Genomic DNA, 26,569 nt, shown 5'->3' on the forward strand with positions numbered 1-26,569 from the left:
CACAGTAGCTTAAGGGATTTGTGGACAGTATATTCATTTAGCAAGAAAATGCTTCTACTAATTTAAAGACTACTTTTATGATTGTGTATGTTGCTATGATCAACATTAAAGATAATGATGCAAAGCAGCAATCAACCTAGACCTGCACTTCTTTCACAGTCTTTAGATACTGTCCTAATGTAATTCTAATATATCTGAGCACGTGACCTGCCTTGAGATAAATTTACTTTTTTGAGATATTTACTGCAAAACAACTGACCCATTGTTAAATACAGAAGCTTTCTTAATGCAGTTTGACAAGATGACTTTTCAGCTGAAATATATTTTCTCCTCCATTCTCCCTGAACAGAAGTTAACACTCATCTCGGATTGATCAACAGGTCACATATGCACTTACTTTTTCTCTCTAAAAGCTTTCTTTCCATAGGGATGTTTTTGCTACCCCATAAAGCAAATGATTAAGAATAAAGCCTGTAAGCTGAACCTTCCTAATTGTTGTGCCGCTCTGCCACTGAGCCCATGAGGTAAAGCACATTTGGATGAATGCAATTTAGAAAATGACTTTGTGTGAAAGCCTTACAGTACACAACTGAAATTCATTATGTAATGATGTCTAGTATAGTACAATAATATTTGGCACTTCTTTATCACTATTATTTTTAAGCACTTCATGAATATTTATTATGCAACTAAAATGTCTCCCCAGAAGTAGAACAATGTCTACTGTAAATAATAGTATGTTGTTTTGTTATGCAATCTATAACTAAATAGATAATTTATAATTTAATAGGAACTACTAATGACCTTGAATTTCATCTGAACTCTTATCCTAACTTCAACTGCAAGGAGCTTAAGCCTGGAAACTCAAACACAAGCAACTCCCATGAGATGAGGCAGATAAGATTTGAGAATCTGAAGTGAAATGATTTCATGAAATGTATTAAAAAACAGGAATGTCACTGTGACTCCCATTCCTCTTTCTTTTTCTCCAATGGAAAAATTATGTGACAATTTAAAAGTTATTTTTCATTTATTTATGTCTGCTGTGCTTCACATGTTTGATATTGAGACAAGGTTAATGACAGGCAGATTGCATTTGGAATTGAAAGTGGAGATGCTTAAGGTGGTTCCTAGATCCTGTGGGTATACAGTAGATAGTGCCAGAATATACAGTAGATTAAATGATGCTTATCAGAAGTAAATGTTTGCTAATTTTACCTGTCTGTGCAAAGAGACTGGGTTCAAAACACAAGGAATGCAATGTCTGCATTTCATATGTACTAGCTGCTCAAATTCAAGGTCAAATCCTATACTACTTATTAGAGGAAAGACTCCCAGGTAGTTGATTAATGTTTTGACTGTGGTACTATGTTAGATTTTACATTATGCAATGATTATATATGAGCCATCACTGAAGGCTTATATAGGATCAAAGATGCTTGGCTGATTTCTTTATTGCCTTTACAATGCTTCCATGTTAAAATATTTCTAAAAACCTTAGCTGTAATTAAAGACAGAACCAATGGTTACCTACTAATAAAAAATCACTGCAAGATTTGGTTTACATCCTCTATTTTGTTAGGGATTCCTAAAATGAACTTATGCTAGAAAGAAAAATAAGAAAGAAAACCTGTAAACACAAGTAAAATGTCTGAGTAAGCCACAAACAAACCATACTCAGAGTTTGTTGCTATTAGTGACTTCTTGTATTAATGTTTGTAAAATCACCTTCACCAGATTCTCCATGCTTCCGTGTTCTAGTAGTTGAATAGGCATAAACATATGGCTGAATTCAATAGTGTGAGACTATAACAATTAATATGTAGAGGCTGGCCAAAAAGAACTTCCTCAATATTTTTCCCTCTCATGATGGAGAACTAGGCTATCAACTCCAGGCAATTTATTTATGTCTGAAAGCTCACAGAAGGCTTGATTCACTATGTGAGCATGGCCAAGTGCAATGCGTATATCCGTTAGGAAACATATCGTCCTAGGAACCCATTGCAGTTGAAAGAATTAACTGCTCTGTTGTAGAGCTTCATAAACTTGTTTGTTATTACTTCTGCTGCACAGAGCCCCAAATGTCCAGCACAATTTCTTTCTGACTATATTGTCTGCTAGCAAGTAGAAATTTCTGTTACTGAATGGGTCTTGTTTTTTCCTCTATATAATAATCTGCTTAAAACAATATGCTGGGAGTGTTAGGCATTTATTTACCATGGTGGGTTAATCTCATCTAGGGAGGTATAGAAACTCAATCATGAGTGCTACAGTATATAAAGCTAATTGCCAGGATAAAACCAAATGAATAATTACTTAACTTCAGAATGAGGCCTGGGGGAATTTTTCTTTAATAAAGGTTTAATTCACCAGTGATAATGAATGCAATCTCACATACTACTGAACAACACCATTAGCATAATGGCTAAGATACAAAAAGCATAATTAGACCTAAACAGAAATGTTAATTACAGCCATGAAGCTACCAAACAAAAAAGGAGTCTTCCTTTACCTGTGAAATGTGTAGCTAAAGTAATCCCTGTGAATGGGTTATCAATTCTGCTCCAATGACTGACAGGCAGAAATTAAAAAATGAAGCTTCCTTCGCCATTTGATTCCAGAGAGGACTGTGATTCACATAAGAGAATTAGAGTACAGGTGAGGGTAGTAAAATTCTGCACCTCTACTCATAAAGCTTAAAAATTACACTCCCATGCATCTGAACACTACACAACAATTCCTTTTCACAAAAAGGCAGGCTCATCAGATCTGGTCAGGAATATCAGATTTCTTCCAAGCATATTTGCTACCCCCAGACGTGCCTACCGTGCACAGCACTGTGTAGCTGTACAAGGAAGTGTGGCAAGCCTGCTGGCTAGGCAGCTGCTGAGAAGTTTACTGATAACAAGCAGCTTCATTTCCGGCACTAAAAACAACAATAACAAAAGCTCTTTGTACACAAAAATTTGCACAAACTCTTATATCTTGCTTAAATGAAATCTGTGAGATGCCCTCATGGAAGAGCACTCTTTTGTGCCATTTCTGAAGTACATTTCTTTCATCTCATGCTGCACAAATATTAAATTCACAGATTCAAAGAACTCAAAAGTTATAAAATATGAGAACTAATTTTGCATTTTTTCCCCTTGCAAGAACTTATTCAATGTACGAAATGGACACTGACTGAATGGGGAGCTATTCAGATTTTCTTTTATCTTCATCCTTCTGTGTTTGATTCCAGGCCTTATTTAGCACACATCATCAAAACCCTGCACTGCATACAAAATTACTTATTTCTTCATGGGCTTTTTGGTGGTTTTTTCAGCTTTTTTTTTTTTTTTTTTTTTTTTTTATGGAGCTCTCAGCTCTCACTATAATTAATCTATCCTCACAACACCTCTAAGAAATCATATAATTGAAGCAGAGGGAGATGAAGGCCACACCACTAAATATTCAATAACTTGTGTGCCTGCTTTGATTTGACTTTGCTATTCAAGGTGGGGGAAAGCCATTGTTTGTGCTTCTGTTTACATATTTCAAACATAGAATCTGTTTACAGGTACTTTACATATGAGCTTATTTCTTGTTTATGGACATATTAATCTTTCTTTTTAAAATCTGTGAAAACTCTAACTGAAGAGATCTGCTGATGATTCCAGTAGAAAGTGGTGCTGAAACTACAAGAAAAACTTACTGTGTTTTCTAATTTCATTATAAATTGGAGAACTTGGGGTCAGATTTTGGAAAAACAATTCTACTGTTCATATAATACCACTGCCATTGAATCTAATGAAGGATGTCATTTGTTGAAACCTAGCCCAAGTTCACAAGCTTAGCAGGGAACAATCATGCCCTACAGTGGAATGAACCAGTGGGTGTCCTGAGAATGTGGACTGACAGGTATCTACAGCAAGAGCTGAACACTGAGTGGTGAATATGGCCGCTTTCTCGTAAGATGTCCTGAAGAGGGATTAGTAAAAGTGATCTCTGTTCTATAACAGGTAAGTGATGAAGGCATTGATGTTAAAGCACTGGCTAAGCCACTCTAAGGGGAGGAGGCTTAAAGTTCATCTGTTTAAATAGATCTCTCACCACCTGGCCATGATATGATACTACTTTTCCTGTTTGATCTGGGCAACTTTAATAAACAACATTCAAGACTCAAGATATAACTGGAAAAAAAAAAAACAAAACAAACAAAGAAAAAAGCGAAACAAGAAACAAAAACAAAGAAAAAAACAAATCCCAGATCTACTATATGACTTTCTTAAGCAGTAAATAGGATATCCTTCTGGGTGATAAGAAGCCTGGGCTCTGATTCTGTTTAAGTACATTACCTCATGACTATTTAACATGAAATAAATAGGAACAATTATTAGGGTATCAGAAACCAAGTGCTTCTTCTTCCCAGGGCCCGATTCTTAGCTCAAGATAGGACTTCTGCACACCCTGGATCTCTTTCTTTAGTCTAGTGACTAGTAGAGCCCTTTCTGACCATCAGAACAATTAAAACAGTTAATAGAGTCCAGTCCAACCCACTCAGCCAGCATACATTGTAGTGACTAAGAGATTAATGTGAGAGGCTGGAAACATACATTTGAATCTTTTCAGGCTAGATAAAGTGCTAGAACTTTAAATATTCAGGCAAAAACAAACAAACAAACAAACAAAGAAGCATACTGACTTGATAAAAAGAAAAAAGTCATTCACCATAAGAACAGTCAAAGAGAAGAACAACCAGCTGAAGAAGGTTGTGTAGATTCCATTCTTTCTGATTTTCATGATTATATTCCATTAACTCTTGAGCAACCAATTCTGATTTCACAGTTAAGCCTTCTTTCAGCAGAAGGTGGAATCAGAGATCTCCTGATGTTCATTGCAACTTGAATTATTCTACGCAACCACAGGAAAAGTGGGTAGTAACCTTCTTCATCAGCTACTCTGGAAAATTCAGCAGTTGAAGCCATGCCCTGTGAGGACCCCATCTTGCAGTAGACTGTGAATACTTATCAGATAGAGTCTTTCCATCTCACCTATCTGTCTGATTACAGGTGATGTCCATGTATAGTTGTAACAGATTTTTATTCTATTATTTTATGTCTGCAATTCTGGTATTAAAAACACATTAGCCTTACTAGAGAGTAAGCATATTTAAAAGGTTTGAGTTTGTGTTTTGTTGTCTTTTTTTTACCATTTAGAAAAGATTACTTTTTAGTCTTGCACAGAAATGACCTATTTGGCTGTACTGCCCACTCCATCAGAATGCTATGCAACTTAAACAGATTTCAATTCACTCTGCTTAAATTATGATGCACAAAGCTAAACAATTTTTTCATATGAATTTGTCGTTCATGCAAAGTAAGGTTTTCTGAAAAAAAAAAAAAAAAAAAAAAAAAAGCCATAAAACTAACAAAAAAGAACAAAGGAACAGCTGTAAGTCAAGAGTTCTTATGCCAAAACACTGTTCAGCTGGGTTCCACATTCATTTCTATCCTCCACATCATACTGATTATAAACTTAGATGCAGATCTAATGTTTTCATTTAATCCATTTTTTTCCATATTTTAAATTCATTGTATTTAGTGAACATTCAGTTTGAAACATGCAATATCAAAAGAAACCCCAACAGATGCAGGGAATTTGAATAATCAGGTCCTCATAATCCCCAAACTTCAATCTAGTGAAGTCTCCATGGGATCATTTTAAACGTGCAAAGGAAACAAATGACCAAATTACTCTAAACAATTGTGAGATAACAGATGAAATAAGCCATATGATTAAAATATTGATACTTACATTACAGTGGTACCTTGAGTCCCCCATGGAAATATCAGCCTTATTGTGCCAGGCATTGTACAATCACACAATGGTCTACTGTCCAGGAGAATTACAATCAAAAACCTGATGAACTACCATGTTGTAACATCAGGTCAGAGATAGTCAATTTAGAGTGCTGGGAAGTCCATTTTTTCTCTGGCTACTGCTATGTGTCAGAATTACACACATTAGTGGATACTGTACGTTGCTACTCAATTTTAGGGGAGATTTTTTTTATACAGTATGGACATTCACAAATTCATAGGTTGGGCTGATGTCCTCTAAGACACATCTGTGCTCCACAGATTGAGAACAAATGAAAAACAAAAAATGAAGAATGTAGTATACACTCACAAAATTCATCTTTATGCTGAGAATGCAAGGCTCATTTCATGTATTATTGAAATATAGCGACTGACTAAACATAAGAAGTCCAAAGAGCTAAGAAAAGATTTCTTCTGAAAAACAATGTAGCCTAAAAAACAGAGGCATAAACTAAAAGTTGTCATCTAATTTAAGGTTTCAATTCCATTTTTTGATATACTGGATGACATACATGCTTATGCGCTATTGAAGATACAGCACTGGAAAATCAATAGCTAAATGTCTGCAAACATCCATACCAATGCTGTGAACTTAAGTGACATCTTGAAAGTGGCATACTTAGTTGTCTTCTTTTGACTTTTTTATCCATGGGCTTTAAGGTGTTCCCAGTGCTACATCTGTTATAACTGTAGAATCAAATTTGAATATTTTGTGCAACAGCAATTCTTATTTTATCTATGTACCTTTTTCAAAAAGAAAATTCTTCACAGTGAACTGGGTGGAAAAGAGAAAGGCTTTGCTACATGACAATGGATATGATCCTGACTATTCCAAAGTATTAAATCTGGCTAAGGAAAGACTGTTTTATTAAAATGCAGCAATATTTTGCATCCCAGCGTTTCGCTATCAGCTTTACAAGTTAGAATAGCAACTGCAGGTTCATTCAAACCAGATTTGAACAAAAAGTTATCTGCGTAGTGCACATGTCCTTGTCTGCATCCATTTCACAGACAAAAAATACCAAAGTTTTCAGAACAATACCCAATAATAAACCGTGCTCCTTACTTATCATGATTTCTTTACGCATTATTTATTTTAATTTGATGTTGAGGCACATCCAATGACTGATTACAGGGCATGGTCAGTTCTTTCACAATGCAACTTGTAACTCTCGTTTTGGCTGAGTAAGAAACCGAACAGCTAATTTCTTTACTTTCTACCTGTGAATTTCTTTACCTTTCTACCTGGATTGATGTTTAATCAAGTCAGGTCATTTCCATTATTTTCCCTCAACATACCAAACATTTCCATTCATACAATATATTTATCTATTACTTAGCATTTATCAACACTTTTTTGAGGTGTGATTTAAAAGGGAGAGTTGGATGGTAAGCATTTTTGGCTCTGAATTATTTATTAACAACCAAGAACAGGAAAGTATTTTTCATCTCTGTATTTATACTGTTTCGCAAATCACTCTCCTTGACAGGGTATAAAGCACATCTGAAAATCAAGCAGATTCCTAAATATCAATTTATTAGACTAAACTTAGGCTCTTGAATCTGAATTGCATTTACCTACAGGTTCTCAACCTCAAATTCACCCTTTGTATCAGGGAGCACAGTTTCTCTGGCATCCCTTTTACCACCAGTGAATAAATTTATTCAGTCTTGAGAATGCACTTTACCGCCTGTCAACAACATTTTTTGGCTGTGATTTGTTTATAACGAAGCTTTACCAACCTCCACTAATTTGCATGAGAGGCCAACCTTTTCTTAAAACAACCAAAGGCTTTACAATTAGTTGCTGCTAGTTTGTTTCTTTTCAGCAATGCATCTTGCCTCTATGCTGATTGCTGGGCTTTGGAAATAGACTGAACATGTATTTATTGACTAATCAAAAATACAGTAAAAGTAGAAAGACACAGCAATATTTAAAATCTAGCTGATTACCCTTTGGTGGCAGATGACTAACAGCTTACCTCAGCAAAGCAAAAATTGCTGCCAAAGGTTTCTTCATAGAAATAATCCTTATTTATTATCCAAGTTCACAGCTGTATACACTGCAGGCAGTAAGTAAAATCACTTAAAAAGCACGATGCTAAAAAACTAAACCCCAAGCTTACGTGACTGTGATGCTTATTAAAGGTCCAAACCTTCCTCATTAAAGCCAACAGGAGGTGTTCTGCCAATGATTTCAGTAGTAAAGGAAATTATCTCAGGGAAAATATTCAAACAAATTCATGAAGTTGCATTCTGCTCATTAGCAGTAAATGTGCGATTCTCCCTGGCACGAACAAGAAAAGTGCTAAACAACTCCTAAGAATTCTTAGGTTACTCAATAGTCTCCTCTCTTGAAATAACAGGACAACAATAAAAGACCCCTCTTACACACACACACCCCAGCTGATATCTAGTACATTTTCAGGGAGAAAAAAAAAAAAAAAAAAAAAGTAAAAAATAGTGCTTTTATACAGCTGTTGTAATAGCTTGATGGACTAAATCAACAATCTATACATTGAACATTATTTTAATAAGACCTATTAAAATCTCACTTATTAAAAAATAATCACAATTCAGTTTGTTGAATTGTATGAAATAAGACCAGAAGGAAAAAGTAATATTCACTATGCAATTCAGCCATTTAACACTGTTTGCCTGGAGGGAAGAACACAGAGAAATAGCCTACTATATACCACACCTTCTCCCCATGCAGTTTTTATTTGTCCTTCCTGTGCAGCAGTCTGCAGTATTTTCATATACACTGCTGGAGTCAGATATGAATCCATACAAGGTTAGGTGACAAAATATCAACCAGTGATTTGAACCGGATTGAAACAAGGTAGGATCAAAGAGATTCTACCCATCTCCTCTCACATCACTACCACAGAAAATAACTATTTTAGAAAAAAAATAAAAAAAAAATTAAAAAATTAAAAAATCTGATCCCACTTTTATTGATACTGGGTTTGGAATGGACATTGCAGAGGACCCCCCTGGAAGGCCCTTGATGAGCAATTGCCCCTCTACTCCGCTCACTGTCTCAGCCATCACTTCGTGACATCTAAGCCAAAGCATGAAAGCCAGGAACCCTGATGAGTAGCATCCCTGCACCCTGCACAGGGCCTGTACTCCTGTCAGGACTGGAAAGGGGATTCTTCCATTGCAGATCCATCCACTGGGGCCACTGAGAAGGAAAAGAAAGAAAAGCTGAAGTGCCTTGATGAACAAGCAAGTCTCTGACATGAACTGAAGGACTTAAAAGTTAACAGGCTAAGTACGGAAAAAAACCTTAGAATAAAGAGACAGACAAAGTTGTCTAAGATGGCACCCTGAGGTTAAGCCTAGTGAGAACACAAGTGCCTCAGTGCCTTAAGATCACAAAGCAGGAGCAGGTTGGGCTATAGTTGGTGACCCAGTCCACTCAGTAGTCCCCACAAATGAGCTTGCTGACAAAGTACCAGGCAGCAATTCCAGCTCTGCTCCCAGAAGCATGGTGAGAGCAGTGTTATATCTGGACTAATTAGTCACATCTCTCAGCAAGGCTAATTAGGATATGCACATGTGCTGACATGGTGATACTGTCTTGGATCAATAGCTGGTACAGGCAATACTATGAACCATACCTCATCACAAGGCAGAAGCAGCACCCGAAGTAACACAAAGACCAGCCATTTAAAATCTTACAGGTTCCAGTTAACACTACAAACTGTCCTCAGAAAACTACAAAAAAGTGCAGGTTGTGAATGAGAGGTGCTAGATATTCATGAGGAAAACGTGCCATGCAAGTATCACCACCAAAGGAAACCAGTTTATGATGCTTTTGTTTCTAATACTGGCAACTCATCCACAAACCCTCTGTGCAACTAGAATTAGGCAGAGGAATGATGGATTGGTATAAATGTGTGTTATCCTATGCTTACCTATGCCATATCAGCCCAATAATTCAGAAATAAAGAACAAGCTCCCAGCAAAAACCCCTTGATGTTATACCAAAGAACTGATTGGGATCCTTGAGACAGTTGAAGGCTCACACTTTTAAGTGTTATTTCTTTTTATTTTTCCAAGTTGCAAAAGTTTCTATCTTTACTTTCTTGTAGTGATCTCCCTTTCCTTCTCTGTCAGTTCAGTTCTCCTTCCTACAGGTTATCCAGTACAGGTTTTCTTTTAGCCTAGGTTTTCTGCTCTCTTTAATACACAATACACCCACATTTGTAATGGTCACAGTGTCACAGGCATACAACCCCAAATGTTCCACAGTAGCAGCTGCTAAATGCTGTTCAGAGATTCATAGACAGTTTTCAGACCTTCTGGTCATGCCTCTGATGAATCACAAACCTCTTTAGTTTCTTGCACAGGAAACCACTAACAAACCCAGCAAGCCACCGTACTTGCCTACACAGAGGGAGTATACTTCCAGAACAGTGGAAAGGCTAGGAATTTTTAACCTTTTCAATTCCACTTACAATCATTTTGCTTATACTTTTGGCAGTTGTACACCCCCATTGTAGCATACACAATTTGTGTACTCAGTCTTACTGTCACTGAATATACAACAGCTAGCTCAGTTAGAGAACACTTTTTATCCTACAGTAAGCATACAGAAAAAAACTATGCCACAAATTCCTGAAGGGGAAAACCATAATTCTTGAAATCATTCTGAGATGAAAATATGAGAGTTTTTTCAGTAAATTCTACAGAAGAAAACATCTACATAGTAGCTCTAGTGCTTAACAAGCATATGCATTTCAAGTACATATGCTTTCTTAAAACATGGTTATAAACAAAAGGACGCTAGGAGAGCAAATTCATATTTGCTTATTATGTTATTCTAAATGATGTGATCTTTCCAAATAGAAGCAATGGAATAATTAAACTAATTTTCCAGAATTTTTCTAGTATATTCAATTACAGATTTTAATTATTTTGGAGAAATAGTTCAGTGTTAATGAAAGACACGGTAGTTAGAATCATGGCAGAGTATGGGTTTCATGTTTCTGCATTCCATAAACCTTATTAGAAAATGTAAATCAAATATTTGATGAATACTAAGAGCCTATTGGGACATTAGAATGAATATTACCATTGTGACTCTGAGAGTCAGGTTGAAGTATAACAGAAGTCAGTTAAGGTAAGTGGATTTCAGTGCCAAAGGGAACATTAGCTGTTTTAAAGAGGCCTCTGGAGTATTATCCAGCATTAAATAAGGAGGAGAAAAAAAATGAAAAAGGTGTTTAAATAACACTCAGTCTGTGACACAAACCAACAAAAGAATTTCAAAGTTTCAGTTGTTACCTCATATAAGTTTGCCTATTATCACATGTTGATAAAGATTCACTGAGGACATCTTAGCAGTGGAGAACACAGAAGACATATGGATGTTAATAATTTAATTTCGCCATTAATGATATCTTTGCCAGTGCTTCTGGCTGTGTTTTGTATTTTAAAATGTTTTGTATTTCACATTCTGTAAAAGCATCCAAATCTACTGTGCTCCAAAAAAAGGCATTTTGATAGCATAAAAGTTTATATAGTTTACAGTAATTAAGCCAATTTCACATATTTCTTACACTATGTGCTGTTTTTTAAATTGTGGAAGCTAAAATTTATTCTTTCTAGGACATGGCATGCATTAGGAAGTGTTAAATGGAAAACACAGATGAAATATATTTCCTAAGGCAACAAAGAGATATATATGTTATACAAGTTATTCCATCTCAGGTTGTCACCAAAACACCATGACACATTACTTCCTGTGAACACTTAAGATAAGATCCACCTCAACAGTATATTCATCAGAAGGGATGGAAAATATACACCAGCTGAAAAAGTAAAGCCACTGTGTGCTTCAATACCTCCTAGTTGGGGTATATATATAAATATTATCTGTATACTTGGTTTGAAAAAATAATTATATGCTTTCAAGTGTGTTTAGGTCATGTGCATGTGTGAAGTCTGAAGATGAGTTAGGAATCTGTCTGTGTTTGGCAGGTGCTAGATTACAAATGGTGATCCTCCAAAGCTTAATGAAATATCTATCTATAAAGATGTCAGATGATACACTACTATGCAAAGTTTTCACTACTCACATGAAATGTCATTTGGGTGGTATTTCTTGTGAAATTTTAATTATGTACTAGCTGAACTCAGAAGAATAATTTCTTATTGTTCCAAATTGAATTTTGTACTTTTCTGTACCAAAAAGTTAATTTACTTACTACATTCATATTCAGGCAGGTATCTCCATTTTCTACATCTTCCTCTTCCCTTGTTATTTCTATATTTATATCTGTAGCCATTATATATCATAAACTGTTATATTAAGATATCAATGACAATGTATTTAGTAACAGAAAATATGTGATTACATTTCCTCTGCATGAAAAACTGCTTCAACTATACCATATTCAAGTGAAAGAAAGACACAGTGTAATAAGCACTTTTGTTCCTAGTAGTTTCACAAAAGGCAAAGCCCCAGTTGACCCAGAGTCTAAACTTTGAGGAGTAGCACAACAAAATCTGAACACAGATCTATGAGCTTTTGAAAATCCCAGTCCTTCTGTGTACAAATGTTCCATTTGGACATGGAGATCTAAATTTAGATGACACAATTTCAAATGTTTAGATGTCTTAACAGAAAAGACACAATTAAGCCTGTTAAATTCATGCAACGACAGCAGAGTTGTTCTCAGTGTTTCCCCTACAATAGGATTTTTCTTTCTTATTCCTTACTAGAAATAAATTTTTCAAAGAAAGCTGTTCTGAAACTGCCAATAAAATGACTGTCAAAGTACCTTTTCACAACATATTGAACCTTTTTTCTTGACTTAGAAATAATAAAGAAATTGAAAAATCTGTGCAAAATATCAGCATTTTCCATAGACTTCACTGCAATTTACCCTAAGCAAAACTACATAATAAAAAACTCTTTTTTGTTGTTGTTGTTTTTAAACACACCAAAGACACAAATAATAATTTCAAAATCTTTTTTTCTAAACCTAGTCCATTTTTTTTTTATTCAGTACATATAAAACAATAAAAACTCTTTTGATAACTGTATCTATTGTACTAACACAAGCTTAAGTTTTACAGTGATCTATCATGATTAATATCATCAACTGTTTTTAAAAACTGACCTAAGTTTTTCTTAACTACTCCTAAATATTTAACTCGCTGTGACAGTAGTATGCCAGTGCTTGAATGAGAGATATCCATATTTCTCTGAACCTAAAGCCAAACCAAATTACTTCAGTGATAAGCTTAATTTGAATTAGTACTTCTGTTGTTGTCATTGACCTCCAGATTAAATCCTGCAAGTAAGGGCCTGTTTTTATATTTAAAAGAAAATACAATTTGAAATATCTAGAAAGAGTTATAGATATTTCAACCACTACTACATTAAATTGGCATATCAAGCTAATTGCATGTTCTTGGATAAGAAACTAGAAAACTTAGAGAAACAAATTATTTATTTTTATGTTTCTATTGAAATATATATTAAGAGAGAAATGCAGAAGTCCACTTTTTTATCTTACACTTCACTTCTTTCTCTAGAGAAGTCTGTTAATGGGTATTACACAAATATTACACAAAATCATTTTGCTTTAGAATTATTTTTTGCCTTTGAAGAGTGAGTGGTTTTCTAAAGGGTTATTCTTAAAAAACAAACAAACAAAACAAAACATATCCATATCAATCATATGACTTCAGGATTATGCCAGCTAACGTGAGTTGGCTGTAAACCCAAAAAATGGTTTACAGGACTATGCAATGGGGCATTTTATAATAAGAAAACATTTTTAATCAAATAACCTACATAGTGGCAGAAACAAAAGGCTAGTTTTGGAGACAAAAACTGAAGAAAATACTGCAAATTAAGTGGCAAGCAGATGACAGCACAGAATAATCATCCTGAGATCATTATTTTTATGTATGTGTTTGGAGGTGAGATCTAAGTGCCAGTGTGCATGAGTTTCTATATGAAACGCACCTATATTAGATGCACCTTTGAAAATACAACAATTTAGCAACTACAGACGAAAGGAGCTGTTCTCAGACAATTTTAAATAATTCAGGTCAAATTTACATCACACTTCCAATATAAGATAAGAAACAATATAAACTCTTATTTACTAATATACACTTACCTATAATAAAGTAGCATTGGAAAAATTGTTTTGCTTTGAAAATATGGATAAAAATAATGAGAGAAAAAAAAAAAGAGAAACTCATATTCTATATATTAATTCTTAAACTGGATATTAGAATTATTCTCCTTTTGTAATTATTAAATGAGATGTTTGATTACATTCACTTCCTTGTCTAAAGATACTGCCGAATGAATGCAGCAATTATTCAGATTTATTCCAAAAATTATTCCTGTTCACTGTATGTAACTCTTCTGCTCCTTTTCAAGATATACTACAGAAATATATTTTTGCATATTCTGCATACCATTAAACATATCCACACACGTTTATATAGGCATTCTACTATGCATATACTAAAATATAATATGAATACTATAATATACTAATACATTTTAATGGGGTGATAGTTTAGTCAGTTTGTACAATCCATCTCCTAACAAACAGCAGAATGTTCAGAGAACATCTGAAATCTAATATATATTTCAAGGATAGTGCTATGATCTATCTTCCCACGTTTTAGTGGGGAACAAACTTTCTTAAACCATGTAAAAGACATAGTTTTAGCAATAAATGATGAAGAATTAATGTCTCTCCCATATACCATTATTCCGTGCTAGAATTTTTGAAATTCCTAATCTTTAGGATCATATTTTCTAGTAATTCTTTTCTTTTTTAATTAAAGATCAAAAAATCCTACTCAAAATGTTGTTTAATTGTTACCCGTCAAAACTGAGATTAATTACAAAGTGACATCTCAGAGAGATCTGTCCTGAGTTTGGTTCTGTTCAGTATTTCAGTATTTTCATTAACAACTACTAAGGGTAATAGAATAGACACTAATAATGCTTGTAGATGACACCACACTAGAAGCAGTAACAAGCACTTTACAGGAGAGCACTGAAACTCAAAGTGATCTTGATAAATTGGAGAAAAGAGCAGAATCAATAAGACAAAATTCAATACAGACAAGTGCAAAGCACTAAACTTGGAAAGAATAATCAAGTGCTCAAAAATGGGGAAAACTCTCTAGGCAGCAGTAAAGGCTGTTAAGGAAGATGACAACGGGAATAGCAATTAACAAAGCAATTGCAAAGAGAGAAAATGTCATCCAATCTTATTTTATCAGGTACACTGCCATTCAGGCACATGAGGTGATGAAACTGCTCCATCAGAATTGATACTATTGCAAGAAATATATTAACAAACTAAGTCTTAAATATTAAAGTAAAAATGCAAATTTGCTGCAGTGACATCAGTGAAAACTTCCAGGTGGAAAAATACATTGTTTGATAAGAGTGTCTTTCTGGGCTTGAAACAGGCCAAAGTGCTATGATAGCACATGGGCAACTCAATCAAGTCACTCTATTGCAGTGCAGAGCAAGAAAAAAAAAAAAAACCCTAAGCTTCAGTTGAGAGGTAAAGCCCAATAAGTTTGTGATTAAGCACTTACTATGGAAAATGCTGGCCCATAGGAAGTCCCTCTTCCTTCATCTCTAGTTTGTTTGTCCCAGGAACAGTCAGACCAGCATGAGCACTGCTCTGTGTTCAATAACTGGCTATAAGGTGATGAATAACTACTGCAATTGCACTATACTTTCCACACATAACCTACCACTGAATTCACAGTGAAAGGTATCAGTGGGTATCACGTCTGGGGGTGGAGGCTGGCACAGAAAACAAGTAAAATGTGAGTATTGTCTATATCAGCATAGTGAATTTTATCATTCAAATTTTAAAATTTCCCAACTTTTGTTAAAACAAATTTGGAAATGCATCATTATTCATACTGTTTATTTGTATTAGGATAGTGCTCTGGAGCCCTAGTCACAGAGTACAGTCAATCTGAAGTATCAGATTTTAATACAGGTGGAACAAAAAGGTAGTCCAAGATTCTATGACTTGGACATATAAGAGACAGTCATGAGGATACAAGACAGCATTAGTTTGGATACCAGGTAGCAGTATCAGCATACTACTGTTCTCAAATGTTCTGCAGAAATTGCAGGAGAAAAAACTTTAAGAAGAAATTTTGTTTCTCTGGTAGTTGCATTGTTGTTCCAAAGTAGGCTTTTTAGAATAATTCTAAATTCAATGCAAAAAGTGAACAGACATGAAAAAAACACTTTACAGTAGCTAAATAGATCATTAGTTTTATTTAGGTCTCAACTTCATTATCAAGGCATCTAAATAAATCCATAATGATGGACTATTGTTACTGTAAGAAATAAATAACATTTGAATCTTGTTAAAACAAGGCTGGTAGCTGGCCTAGGGTACTCTGGGCTGTGTGGGTAACCCAAACTGAATTTTCTGTTCTAATCTCCCAATTCAGGAGGAGCATAATGATGATATGCTAACAGAAAAATCAAGTTCTGAAAATTAAGTTCTTAAGCACAAAATTTGCCACCTTCTGAAAAAAAAAAGGGTATACAGATTTTATTTCCTTTTGCCACAGCTGATGATGAGGAAACCACATCTTCAAGGTCTAAAGGGACCATTAGGTGCAATTTTTGTTTAAGCCTTGATCCTGCAACCACTACATAAAAAAATCTAAAGTTTTACAATAGCATTTTATAATGCTTTTTATTAATGCATCTGTTCATTATCACTAATTCACTCAAAGCATTCTTCCACTGTGGAATTTCAATTTCTTGATGTTATGTTTGACTTAAATGGCCATAATAGTAGCATATGTCTGTCTCAGGGCTCATTACCAGAAAACTGTGGTAAACATTATTGAAAAAAATAAAATGAAAGAAACGCCAATGTATTATGTTCTGCCAGATCCACAAGGGCTGTTACGACTCTGCTCCTATCACAGTATTCATGAGTTTTTATTGCTTGTCCTGTAAGATTTTGTTTAATGAGAAATAAACAGGTTTAGGAGGCTATTTCCCATCAGTGATTCAGGAAGCATATTTTTCTTCAGAATGTGTACAATACTCGACATGCAAGGGTCCCATTCTATCAATAACACCTTTCTGGCATCATTGTAAAATAAACTGCTATTAGGTGCTGATTATTTTTAACAATTTATTCATAAGATGTCACAAATACGAATCACAGTGGGAAACAGTTGAGAGGGAAAATAACAGCAGAGTGCATTCAGCAAAGTTTCAGTGTCACATAGTGCCATTTCTGAGCTGAACCTCCAAACACAAGAGATTTCCAGAAGCTCCATTAACAGGCAGTAGTTATCATGGATTGGCCAAGTGGGACCAAAAAATGACAAAGTCTCAGCATGAGTCAAGCTCTAAACCAAAGGTTGTGCTGAGGGAGGTCTGAGGTTGCTCTGCTATCTTGTAGCAACCTTATGCAAGGAAGCATTCCCCAAAGACCTCCTCTCTGTCTGCTGATTGAAAAGGAATGGGCATTGACTTTAATGAAGACATAAGACTTTGACACATCTGTTAAAGCTCATTGTTTTGCACTGTCATTAGTTCTTTCAAATACAGTCAGATACAATCTGCAATCTAAAAGTGCCTGTAAAAAGCTTACCTTCTGCTATATGTAAGTTCAAAGAGTATTTGCCAATTAACCATAGAATTATAGAATAGTTTGGGTTGGAAGAGACCTTTAAGATCATTTAGTTACAGCCCCTCTACTATAGGGAGGGACACCTCCCTCTATATCAGGTTGCTCACAGCCCCATCCAGCCTGGCTTTTAATGCTTCCAGGGAAGGGGGCATCCACAACTTCACTGGGCAACCTATTCCAGTGTCTCACCACCCTCACAGTAAAGAATGACTTCCTAATCTAGTTTAAACCTACACACTTCCAGCTTAAAACAATTTGCCCTCATCCTGTCACTATCTGCATTTATTGAAAGTTCTTCCACAGCTTTCATGTAGGCCCCCTTTAGATACTGGAAGGCCACTATAATGCCTCCTGTGAGCCTTCTCCTCTCCAGGCTGAAGAGCTCCAGCCATCTCAGCTTGCCAGTTTCAGTACTCTGGTAACATACATACATATACATATATACACATTCTTTAATTCAGAGCTGGTTTACTTCGTTCCTGTAAACACAGAACTATCAGCCACAATACAAAGCTGATATAAACTATGGTGGCTCGCAGACAATGATTCAAATTCAAGAAGAATATGTGGTATTTCATATCCTTAGCCTAAACACTGAATGCTTTGTATAAACACATGACTAGTTATCAAGATCATAAATATGAAGTGTAAAACTCTGGCTTTTAGTACGGGCTGCTTAGAAGGGCCAATTGCAGAGAAAATCCTTACTGTGTTTGTATTTTATTTGAAAACACACCAATGATCAGGATGCTGCAACTGTGAACAGCTTGCTTCTAACAAAAGGTAGCAGGATCAGCTATCAAGTATGTACCTGACAGACATACTAGTTGAGTATTAATAGCAGTAACACCAGTAACCACAGAATACATTAAAAAAAGAAGATACTGCTGTAGGACTCCTCAGCAAATCTATAGGCAGAATGACTAGAAGACTCAGTATGCAATCTAAATGCTTGCAATGCTTTACTGAATTCCATGTAAAAATTTACCTGACCAGAATATATAGTCAGAGGAAAAAAAAAATGTAAGCTTTCTACTACAGGAAAAATGTCTGTAAATATATATCAGGAATATTCAGTATGATTTCAATGGATACTTCAAATACAAGGCCAAAAATAGACTAGTTAATTATTTTGTTCAAACAAAAAAGCACAGTGGTGTGGGGGTGAGGTTTTCTCTCATCAGAATGAAGCAGCAGAACAAACTGGTTTTAAATATGACAAAATATCATCACTATCTGTATATGAAATCTAAAAAGCACTGCATTATGATGTTAGTTTTAAATGGCCTTTTCTTGAAACTGGGAACTAAACCTCACCACTGATCTAAAACCATTCAATTAATAATCCTGGTCAGTTTCTCAGTGAGCAATGTGCTAGCTAATAACCAAGCCACTCTTCCTCCCACTGCAGAAAGGAAGATATATACAGAAACATCTAGAGAACCATCTTCAATGAAATTAATTTGACCAAAAGAAAACTCAGTTTCTCCTTCAGAAGCTGAAAAGCAAATAGTAAATCACAAACTTGTTTTTCTGTACAAGTCTGTATTCCGCGTCTGCAAGTCCACTCCAGGTACCAGTGCCTTCTTTAGTTCCTAAAAGTGTCATCATTATTGTCATTATGGTCAAATTGTACTAGTTTTTCTTACATTAAGTAGCTATGCAAAACAGTATGTCTAGTGGACATACATATGTTATTTCATTTTATTTTTTTCTCTATTCCACCTGGTATTTTTAATTCACATTGCAGGTATTTTACAATGGATAGTCATCTTTCCTATTCTTATGTTTCTAAATAATAATAACTATTTGTATTTCCCTACAAATATTCTTGCTTTATTCCAATATTTTTTACTATCTTCAGTTTCTAACTTTTACAAAAAATAAACTGTTTCAAATAGGCAGATCCATACTAAATCTGATTTGTAGTTATGTGGGAGTGATGTAATTAAAACTATCATGAGAACACGTAAAATAAAAAGTCTCAAGCTTTTACTGCCTTAATTACTGTTAGCCAAAGATAGTACTCATCTTTTCATTACTGGAAACGGAAAGGTGACAGGACATTTAACAATGAGATATATATGGAGAAAGAAAAAAGAGGGAAGGGAGGGGAGGGAGAAAGGAGAAAATTTAAAAAAAAAAAAAAAAGAGAGAGATACAAAAATTTTAAAGAGAAGATTTGAATTATTTTATACTTCCTGTGTTCACAGTAAATAGCCTCAAGTCAAGGGCATCTTTTCCTCTTTTATAAGTTTCACTGCATCTGCAGCATGGCCATATAAGACACAATCAACACCCCAAAAGCTCCGAACAGTTATTACTAGTAGTTCTCTCCAACACCCTGCCCACACACATACACACCTTATCTTTCCATTCCTAAATAGGCAGTTTGATGGTATTAGATGCTCTGTACAGGCACAGGAGACAGTTGCATCAAATCCATATTAAGAAATTCAAAACACTCAGCCAATTGCAGTCTCTTTCCTAAGGCAATTTAGCAAGGTTATACTCTGTTAATAACTTATCTTCAGAAATAATGACATTTGTATTATAAAATTGAAAAAGAGAGGGCACTTTATAGATAAGTGCCATTTATTCAAAATGCTTTCATGTTAGAAACCATTTTATGGGTGCCCTTTAGACACTAGCACATCTCTACATTTCAGCAATTATTCATCATTTACACATCCATAATTTCAGAGGGTTTAAAACTTGACATGAATAAGAAGCTCATACCCTGCTTCAAATGGGTGAACCAGTCTTGATAACACCTCATATCTAAGAGATTCTAAATAAATTAAATAATGAGTGGGGAAGCATGAACCTTTCCTGGTCTGACTGTTAACACAGCATAAAGTAGCAATAGTCTCCCAAATCTAGGATATAAGACAGAAATCTGTCTTACAGACACAAAATCTCCTGTTACCATAGTGATGGGGACTGAACAAATGACTAAAAATACCTGGTCTTATTCACACTGTCTTAGGAATGTGACCTAAATGACATATAATACATGATTTTCCTTCATAAATTAATTGCATTTACTAGGAGCCAACACTGAGAAGCAGCATAACGTGCAAGTACATGTGGTCAGACACTCAGAGAGATCACCTTCATCTCAAAGATGCAGCCTGAACTTTGAGATACCTAGAAGACAGCAATATATATATAATATATGTACATCATAAGAAGAAAACCTGTGTAGGTCATTAACAAAGCAAAGGCACCAATTAAACATGGATTTCTCTCACTAAAGGAAGTTGTATTTCAAAAGCATTCTTTCAAAAAGCTGATATATGGAATTAATTGTAACATCCAAAGACCACCATCTGCAAGAACGTCCCAGTTGAGGTGGATGTCAATCTTAAGACACAGAAGTAATATAAACCTATGTTTAGGTCATTTGGGTTCACAGCACCTACGTAAGTCATTATAAAACAAAAGCATGCTGCCATAGAGGAGAAATGGGTAATGGCATCTCTCATCTCACCCTGTGAGGTTCTCAAAGAGGCTGCCTCTATAAGTCTTACCCAGGAGATGCTAATCTGCAATAAGAGCAGAGTATTGCAGGTTTCCCAACTGACTGCCCCAGGAAGGAGAAAAAAACAGAAGGAAGATGAAACTCTAGCTTTATTTGAAGGGCTTGATTAATTACTTCTCTTTTATTTTCTATTTTTAAAGGGCAACATTCTCCCTTCTGTTTACAGTACATTATACCTTAACTCATGACATATTATGCTATTTACATTAATCTATTCATTTGTGAACATTTTTAAAATTTAATTGTTCTGTGCTGCTTAAGAGTGATGGAAAGCAAGTACAACTGGCATTACAAAGCAGGGAATAAGGCAAGTCTTTTTCCTGGAGGCTCCTGCAAATGCAGACCTGTTACAAAATTTCTCTACATTCTCTTACAACATTTCAAGATAGTATGGAATTGTAGTCCAGTGTTCTTAGACACAATGCAATTCAACAAAATGTACTTTATTTCAAGTATAAAGATAAAATGATTCCTTTCCAAAAAGAACATCACCTATGCTTTTAACAGCAGTAGCTTCATTACGCAATGAAAACAAATGACCCAAAGTCTACACTTGCATTTGAACTTTTTGTACCATTACAAAGCATTTTTAAATAACTACTTGCCTGGAAAGACCAGCTGAAAGATCTGTTGTATTTTGCTGGCAGGTATAAAATATCCACAGTCTCTAAAAAATTCAGGTAGATGATCTCTGTCCAGATTTTGGCCAAACTGTCTCTTGGAAAACATTGCTTCATAAACTAAGAAGAGAAAATTCCATCAAATATGTATTTACAATATGCTATTAGGCACCAATTTTTCTAGAAATATTTTCCTTAGGATCAAGGTAATCCATTTGATAAACTAAGTATGGAAACATAGGCCTATGTGGAGATCTGATGATTGGGTAGCTTGCTGCTAGCTGAATTTTGCAGTAAAGTGAAACTCACATTACCCTTACCAAACACCAAGGGGAACAGATAGGTTGAAAGAATTCTCTCCCCATATAAGAATCTCTCAGCAGGGAAAACTGATTAGTTAGTCCCTGCAAAACTGGGCTCATAGAAAGAGGCTGAAGCAAGCAGACAGAGTGGTTCATACTCTTTTTTTTTTTTTTTTTTTTTTGGCAAACATGCTTAACCTACCTAAAATACTATATTATATATATTATGTTATATACTATCTAACAATACTAAATTGTTGCCCCTAAAATTAAATGCAGGTGAAAAAATTCCCATTGTAAGACGTTGCCTCTAGTAAAGTCATAATATAGATGCCTGAAGATGCCTTGCCAAGGACAATTAGAAAAAAAACAGAGACATTTACATTAATTTTTTTTTAACAAATTTAATATATTTAAAAATATAGCTTAGACATATACATAAATTCAGAAATAGGTACTGTGTGGTTAGTTTGCACTGCTCAGGGAGAATAAAGTATGAATTAGAAATGGAAATCCTTAATCATCTATACCTTGAGGTCCACAGCTGATCTACCTAGCCCACATATTTTTTTCAGAATTGGTGCAAAAAACCTTCCTCCCTGAGAGAGGAAGGATATCTGTCTAGCTAATTTACTATCTATTAATGGAACCAATAACTTTCCTGTAAGGGTTAACAGTAATAGATCAAATTACATTCTATGCTACGTGTGAGCATCTATAATGTCTGCTTCTGTCTTCATCAAAGAAGAGCAAATTAATGTCACTTTAGCATTCCAGAAAAACAGGATCTGCCTTTTAAGTCAGACTTTGCACTCTAATTTTTGAAGACCATAATCACAAAATGACAACAAAAGAAAATATACTGAGCTGCAATATCCTGTAATATCTACAAAGATGCTTTGAAGGAATAACGTTACGAATTCCTGTTAAAAGCACCAGTGACAACCATTGAAGAGCATTTCATCACAATACGAAGAACAGTACGAATTTTTCAGTCAGCCAACATCACCCAGTGTGTTACGAACTATTAAACCTGGAAAAAAGATCCACATTTCAGGAGGATATAGACTACAGCCTAGGAATTAGTTTTGCTTATTTTTTTCATAACATAGGAGGGGGAAAAAACTCATTAATGTATACAGTATGTAAAGTATGTACATACATATTTCATATGTGGTGATAGGAATACAAGACCTGGTTATGGAATTTTGAAGTAAACACTGAGACTATGTCATCAACCTCCAGAAGCTATTTTTTCCAAAAATACATTAATTACACGATTTGCATCAGGACTGCATTCAGAGGGAACTCAAAACCTACCCACAGAATATGTTCAAATTAAGTATTAAAATCCTCCTTCTCTGTGCTCAAATGTAAAACTTTATGGATGTTGACTCAAAGGAGTTAGTGAAAATTGGAATCAAAATTTAAGCAATTAATACATTTCATGCTCAAAAGGTGTAGGAATCAATCAGAATCAACTTTCAGTTTTTAATGGGTAATATATTTTTGTTTCTCTGTAATGTTTATTTAGAGTAGAGAAAACTAGAGCAGCACATCTAAGTTCAGTGTGAAGTGTTGCTTTGACACATAGTTGAAAATTCAAACTAATTTTTGTTTTCTCAGCTTTTTCCTACCAGCAAAGCTATTCTCTACTGTAAGCTCTCATCTAATCTTAAATCTCCCCTGTAATGCAGCATCCACATCTTCTTCTGGAAGAGAAATTTGAAGGGCAACAGATTACTTAAAAAGGAAATTTAGATTTTATTTTGCAATCTAAACAGTTTTTTCTTTGCTTTAATATCTTCCCAATTCCTTTGGGTAATAAGAATGACATAAATATTAATATTCAAAGAATGCAGAAGGCAGTGAGCAGAGCATCTGGAAACAGGCAGCTTTGGTATTAGTTAAGTATTTCTTTTTCTTTCAACATCATTTTGCTTACTTATCATGAGAACCATAAAAAAAAAGCAGCCTTCAAGCTAGTGACACTTATGCTCCTCCCAGTCAATGAAGTTGTGTCTGTCTATGAGTTTTGTAACATGCAGCTGAACTATAACATGTATCCTTCCCTATTACACTTGCTTGACTGTACAGGAAAGTCATCAGTCAGAAGAAACAAAAACAAGTGTAAAATTAGTCTAATAAAATTTTCTATACATAGATTGCTCCAAAAAAATCTGTGAAGGTACTTTCTTTTCAAGTCTCCCTAAACATACAGGTTATTTGTTTCTTTGTAGGAGAGAATATGAGTACTATTCATTTTCCACATGATCCTTAAAAAATAACATCAATAATACTAGGGAAGGCATAATAGTCAGAATGAATGAAAAGAGTTAAGCATTAAGACAAGTAAGATGGTACTCAGTTTTGCACTTTCTCATATACTATGTCATCAGAAATCCTCCTTCTTGACATTACATGATATTGCCCATCACTTAACAGTTAGTAGTCTGAGACCCACATCATGTTGACACAACAATAATAATTATTAATTTCTTTATGAAGTGACGGGGAGAGTCTCTTTATTCAAACTAAATTCTACAATTCTGAAGTACTAGAATGACATCTTAGAAATGCAGCTGTCCATTAGGGGAAATGAAATCTGCCTTGCACCATTTAAAAATGATTGTGTTGTGGAATATTACTTAAGAAATGCCAGACAACTGGAATTACGATAAAGGTAATTTTGTGTTAAATGCAATTACTTACATTTTTTCTTGTCCATCCACTCCTCTAATTCAAAATAACGAAGTGGCGTAGACAGATCCAAAACACCAGCTCGACTTCTAATGCGTGCCATCATGTTACGGTAGCACTTTACTGCCACTAGTAAGGATAGACCATGACTTGCTGACTGTAATTAAAGATATATTTCACCTTCATTACTGTAAGAAACAAGGAAAAAATGACTAAAAAAAACAAACAGATGAGGAGATGGAACCAAGAGGTGTGCAGCATATAAGAAAATCTTAAAAGAAAACAAGAATAAATTCCAATCCACGGTGCTGATACAAAATAGTAGATTCCAGAGCTGATTAAACTATTGGATAAAACTATTTTTGGATAAACACATTTTATTCCAAATTACAGAATTAGGTCAGGAACTGTGTGAAATAGAAAATACTATCTGCAGAGCCTGGATGGAAGAACAAGGTTCTGTATCTCAGCAGAGGAAAAGTGGAACGGTGAACTTGGCAAGGTGAGAAACTTTATGTTTGACATTTGTTTTTTGATTAAAAGTATGTCACAGGAGGAAAAATACATATTTGCCTCCTGCAGCCCAGAAGTAGATATCAACACATGGAGTTTTACCTCATTGTTAATTATATCAGCAGAAAAACCTACTTCTCCTCCTGTATATGAAGTGAAGGAATATTTTTAAAGGTTGATGATTACCAAATAATATGACCTGATTTTTACCACCTATTTTAGGATTCTGGAAAACTAATAAAATAGATAGTTAATGAATGACTCGGTTCCTACTTGACCCACTTACTTCAATGAGATACAAGTTTTCTTATGGCATGCTTCTCATACAAGGGGCTTAGACATCACTAGAAAAATGATATCTTAACTGAAGTTGCTCACCCTCCACAAGCACCCAACCTGCAATATGCATAAGCTCTTCTAACTTGATATGAACTCTGAGACTGAAATCTGAAGTGTGTATTATGGCATCATTTCTCAGGAAATGACATTTCATTTAACAATACTTGTTGAAAAACAAGAACAGTAACTACACTGTAGAATCCATATTTTTTGTTCAGTAGTTCAAGCATAAAATGGAGCTGGAGGAAGAAGAGTGCAATAACAATCTGCTATCCATAGCTTGTTTACCTTAAAAACTGCAAGCGCTTCAATTAACAATACAATACACATGTATAACAAGAGTATTTAAAAGCAAAAGGATCATAGGTCACACAAGCTATTCTCTTCTAAAAATAATAGAGAGAATTTTTACAGCCAAGTGATAGAAACAGTTTCCAGTAGAGAACTATCACTGAATTAGCTTTGACCTTGAATGTGCAGAACAGCAATGGTAGACAAACTAGCTAAGCAGAGTTGTTTATTTTTTTTTCCATTGCCAAACAGTAATAATTCTTACACTACTAGAATTTAAGCAGTATGTGGATTAAACAATCAAAACATTACCTTGATCTTTATTCTTTTATATGCCCTACGTACAAGCCACCCTCTCACATATCTTTGAATGCAAATGACTGCTTCAAGCTCTTCTCTATTGATAGGATGCTTTCTACTATCACAAACAGCTTCAGATATTTCTGGGTGAGTTACATTCTTCTTTAGCTTCTTTGGGGCTTGAAGGGAAAGGCATTTATCACTAGAAATTAAAGCAGAGAAAATTTATTCTTCAGTTTGGTAGAAAAATGTTTGAACTATGAATCAAAATTCTAGTACACAAATTTCAGTTTGCACTTAAAATAATTACAAAATCACACACAAACTGTTCATTTACATGAATAGCTTGAAAAGACTGAAAAGAAACCAATGGTGATTTACCATTTACAATTACAGAATAACCATTCAAATC

At 34.8% G+C, this 26,569-nt stretch overlaps 1 protein-coding gene across 8 annotated transcripts in view; it reads right to left on the reverse strand.

Annotated features, from left to right (window-relative positions):
• Window positions 1–26,569, reverse strand: part of IQCM (IQ motif containing M) — a 125,642-nt gene that overhangs the window by 29,567 nt on the left and 69,506 nt on the right. For 5 of the 8 annotated variants that reach the window (XR_014945295.1, XM_015861182.3, XM_085544989.1 and 2 more), the window contains 3 exons: window positions 26,170–26,359; window positions 24,727–24,871; window positions 21,698–21,832 (listed from right to left, as the gene is read on the reverse strand). Coding sequence is in view for 6 of the 8 variants with exons in the window: in XM_015861182.3 (XP_015716668.2) it covers window positions 21,698–21,832; window positions 24,727–24,871; window positions 26,170–26,359 (470 nt within the window). In the remaining 2 variants the exon portion in view is untranslated. The remainder of the gene's footprint in view (window positions 1–21,697; window positions 21,833–24,726; window positions 24,872–26,169; window positions 26,360–26,569) is intronic. The other 3 variants (XR_014945296.1, XM_085544988.1, XM_085544987.1) reach the window with 1 other exon arrangement.

Source organism: Coturnix japonica, chromosome 4 (genome assembly GCF_054131305.1).
Source record: "Coturnix japonica strain WE chromosome 4, WE-NBRP24, whole genome shotgun sequence".
In the NCBI taxonomy this organism is placed as follows: domain Eukaryota; kingdom Metazoa; phylum Chordata; class Aves; order Galliformes; family Phasianidae; genus Coturnix; species Coturnix japonica.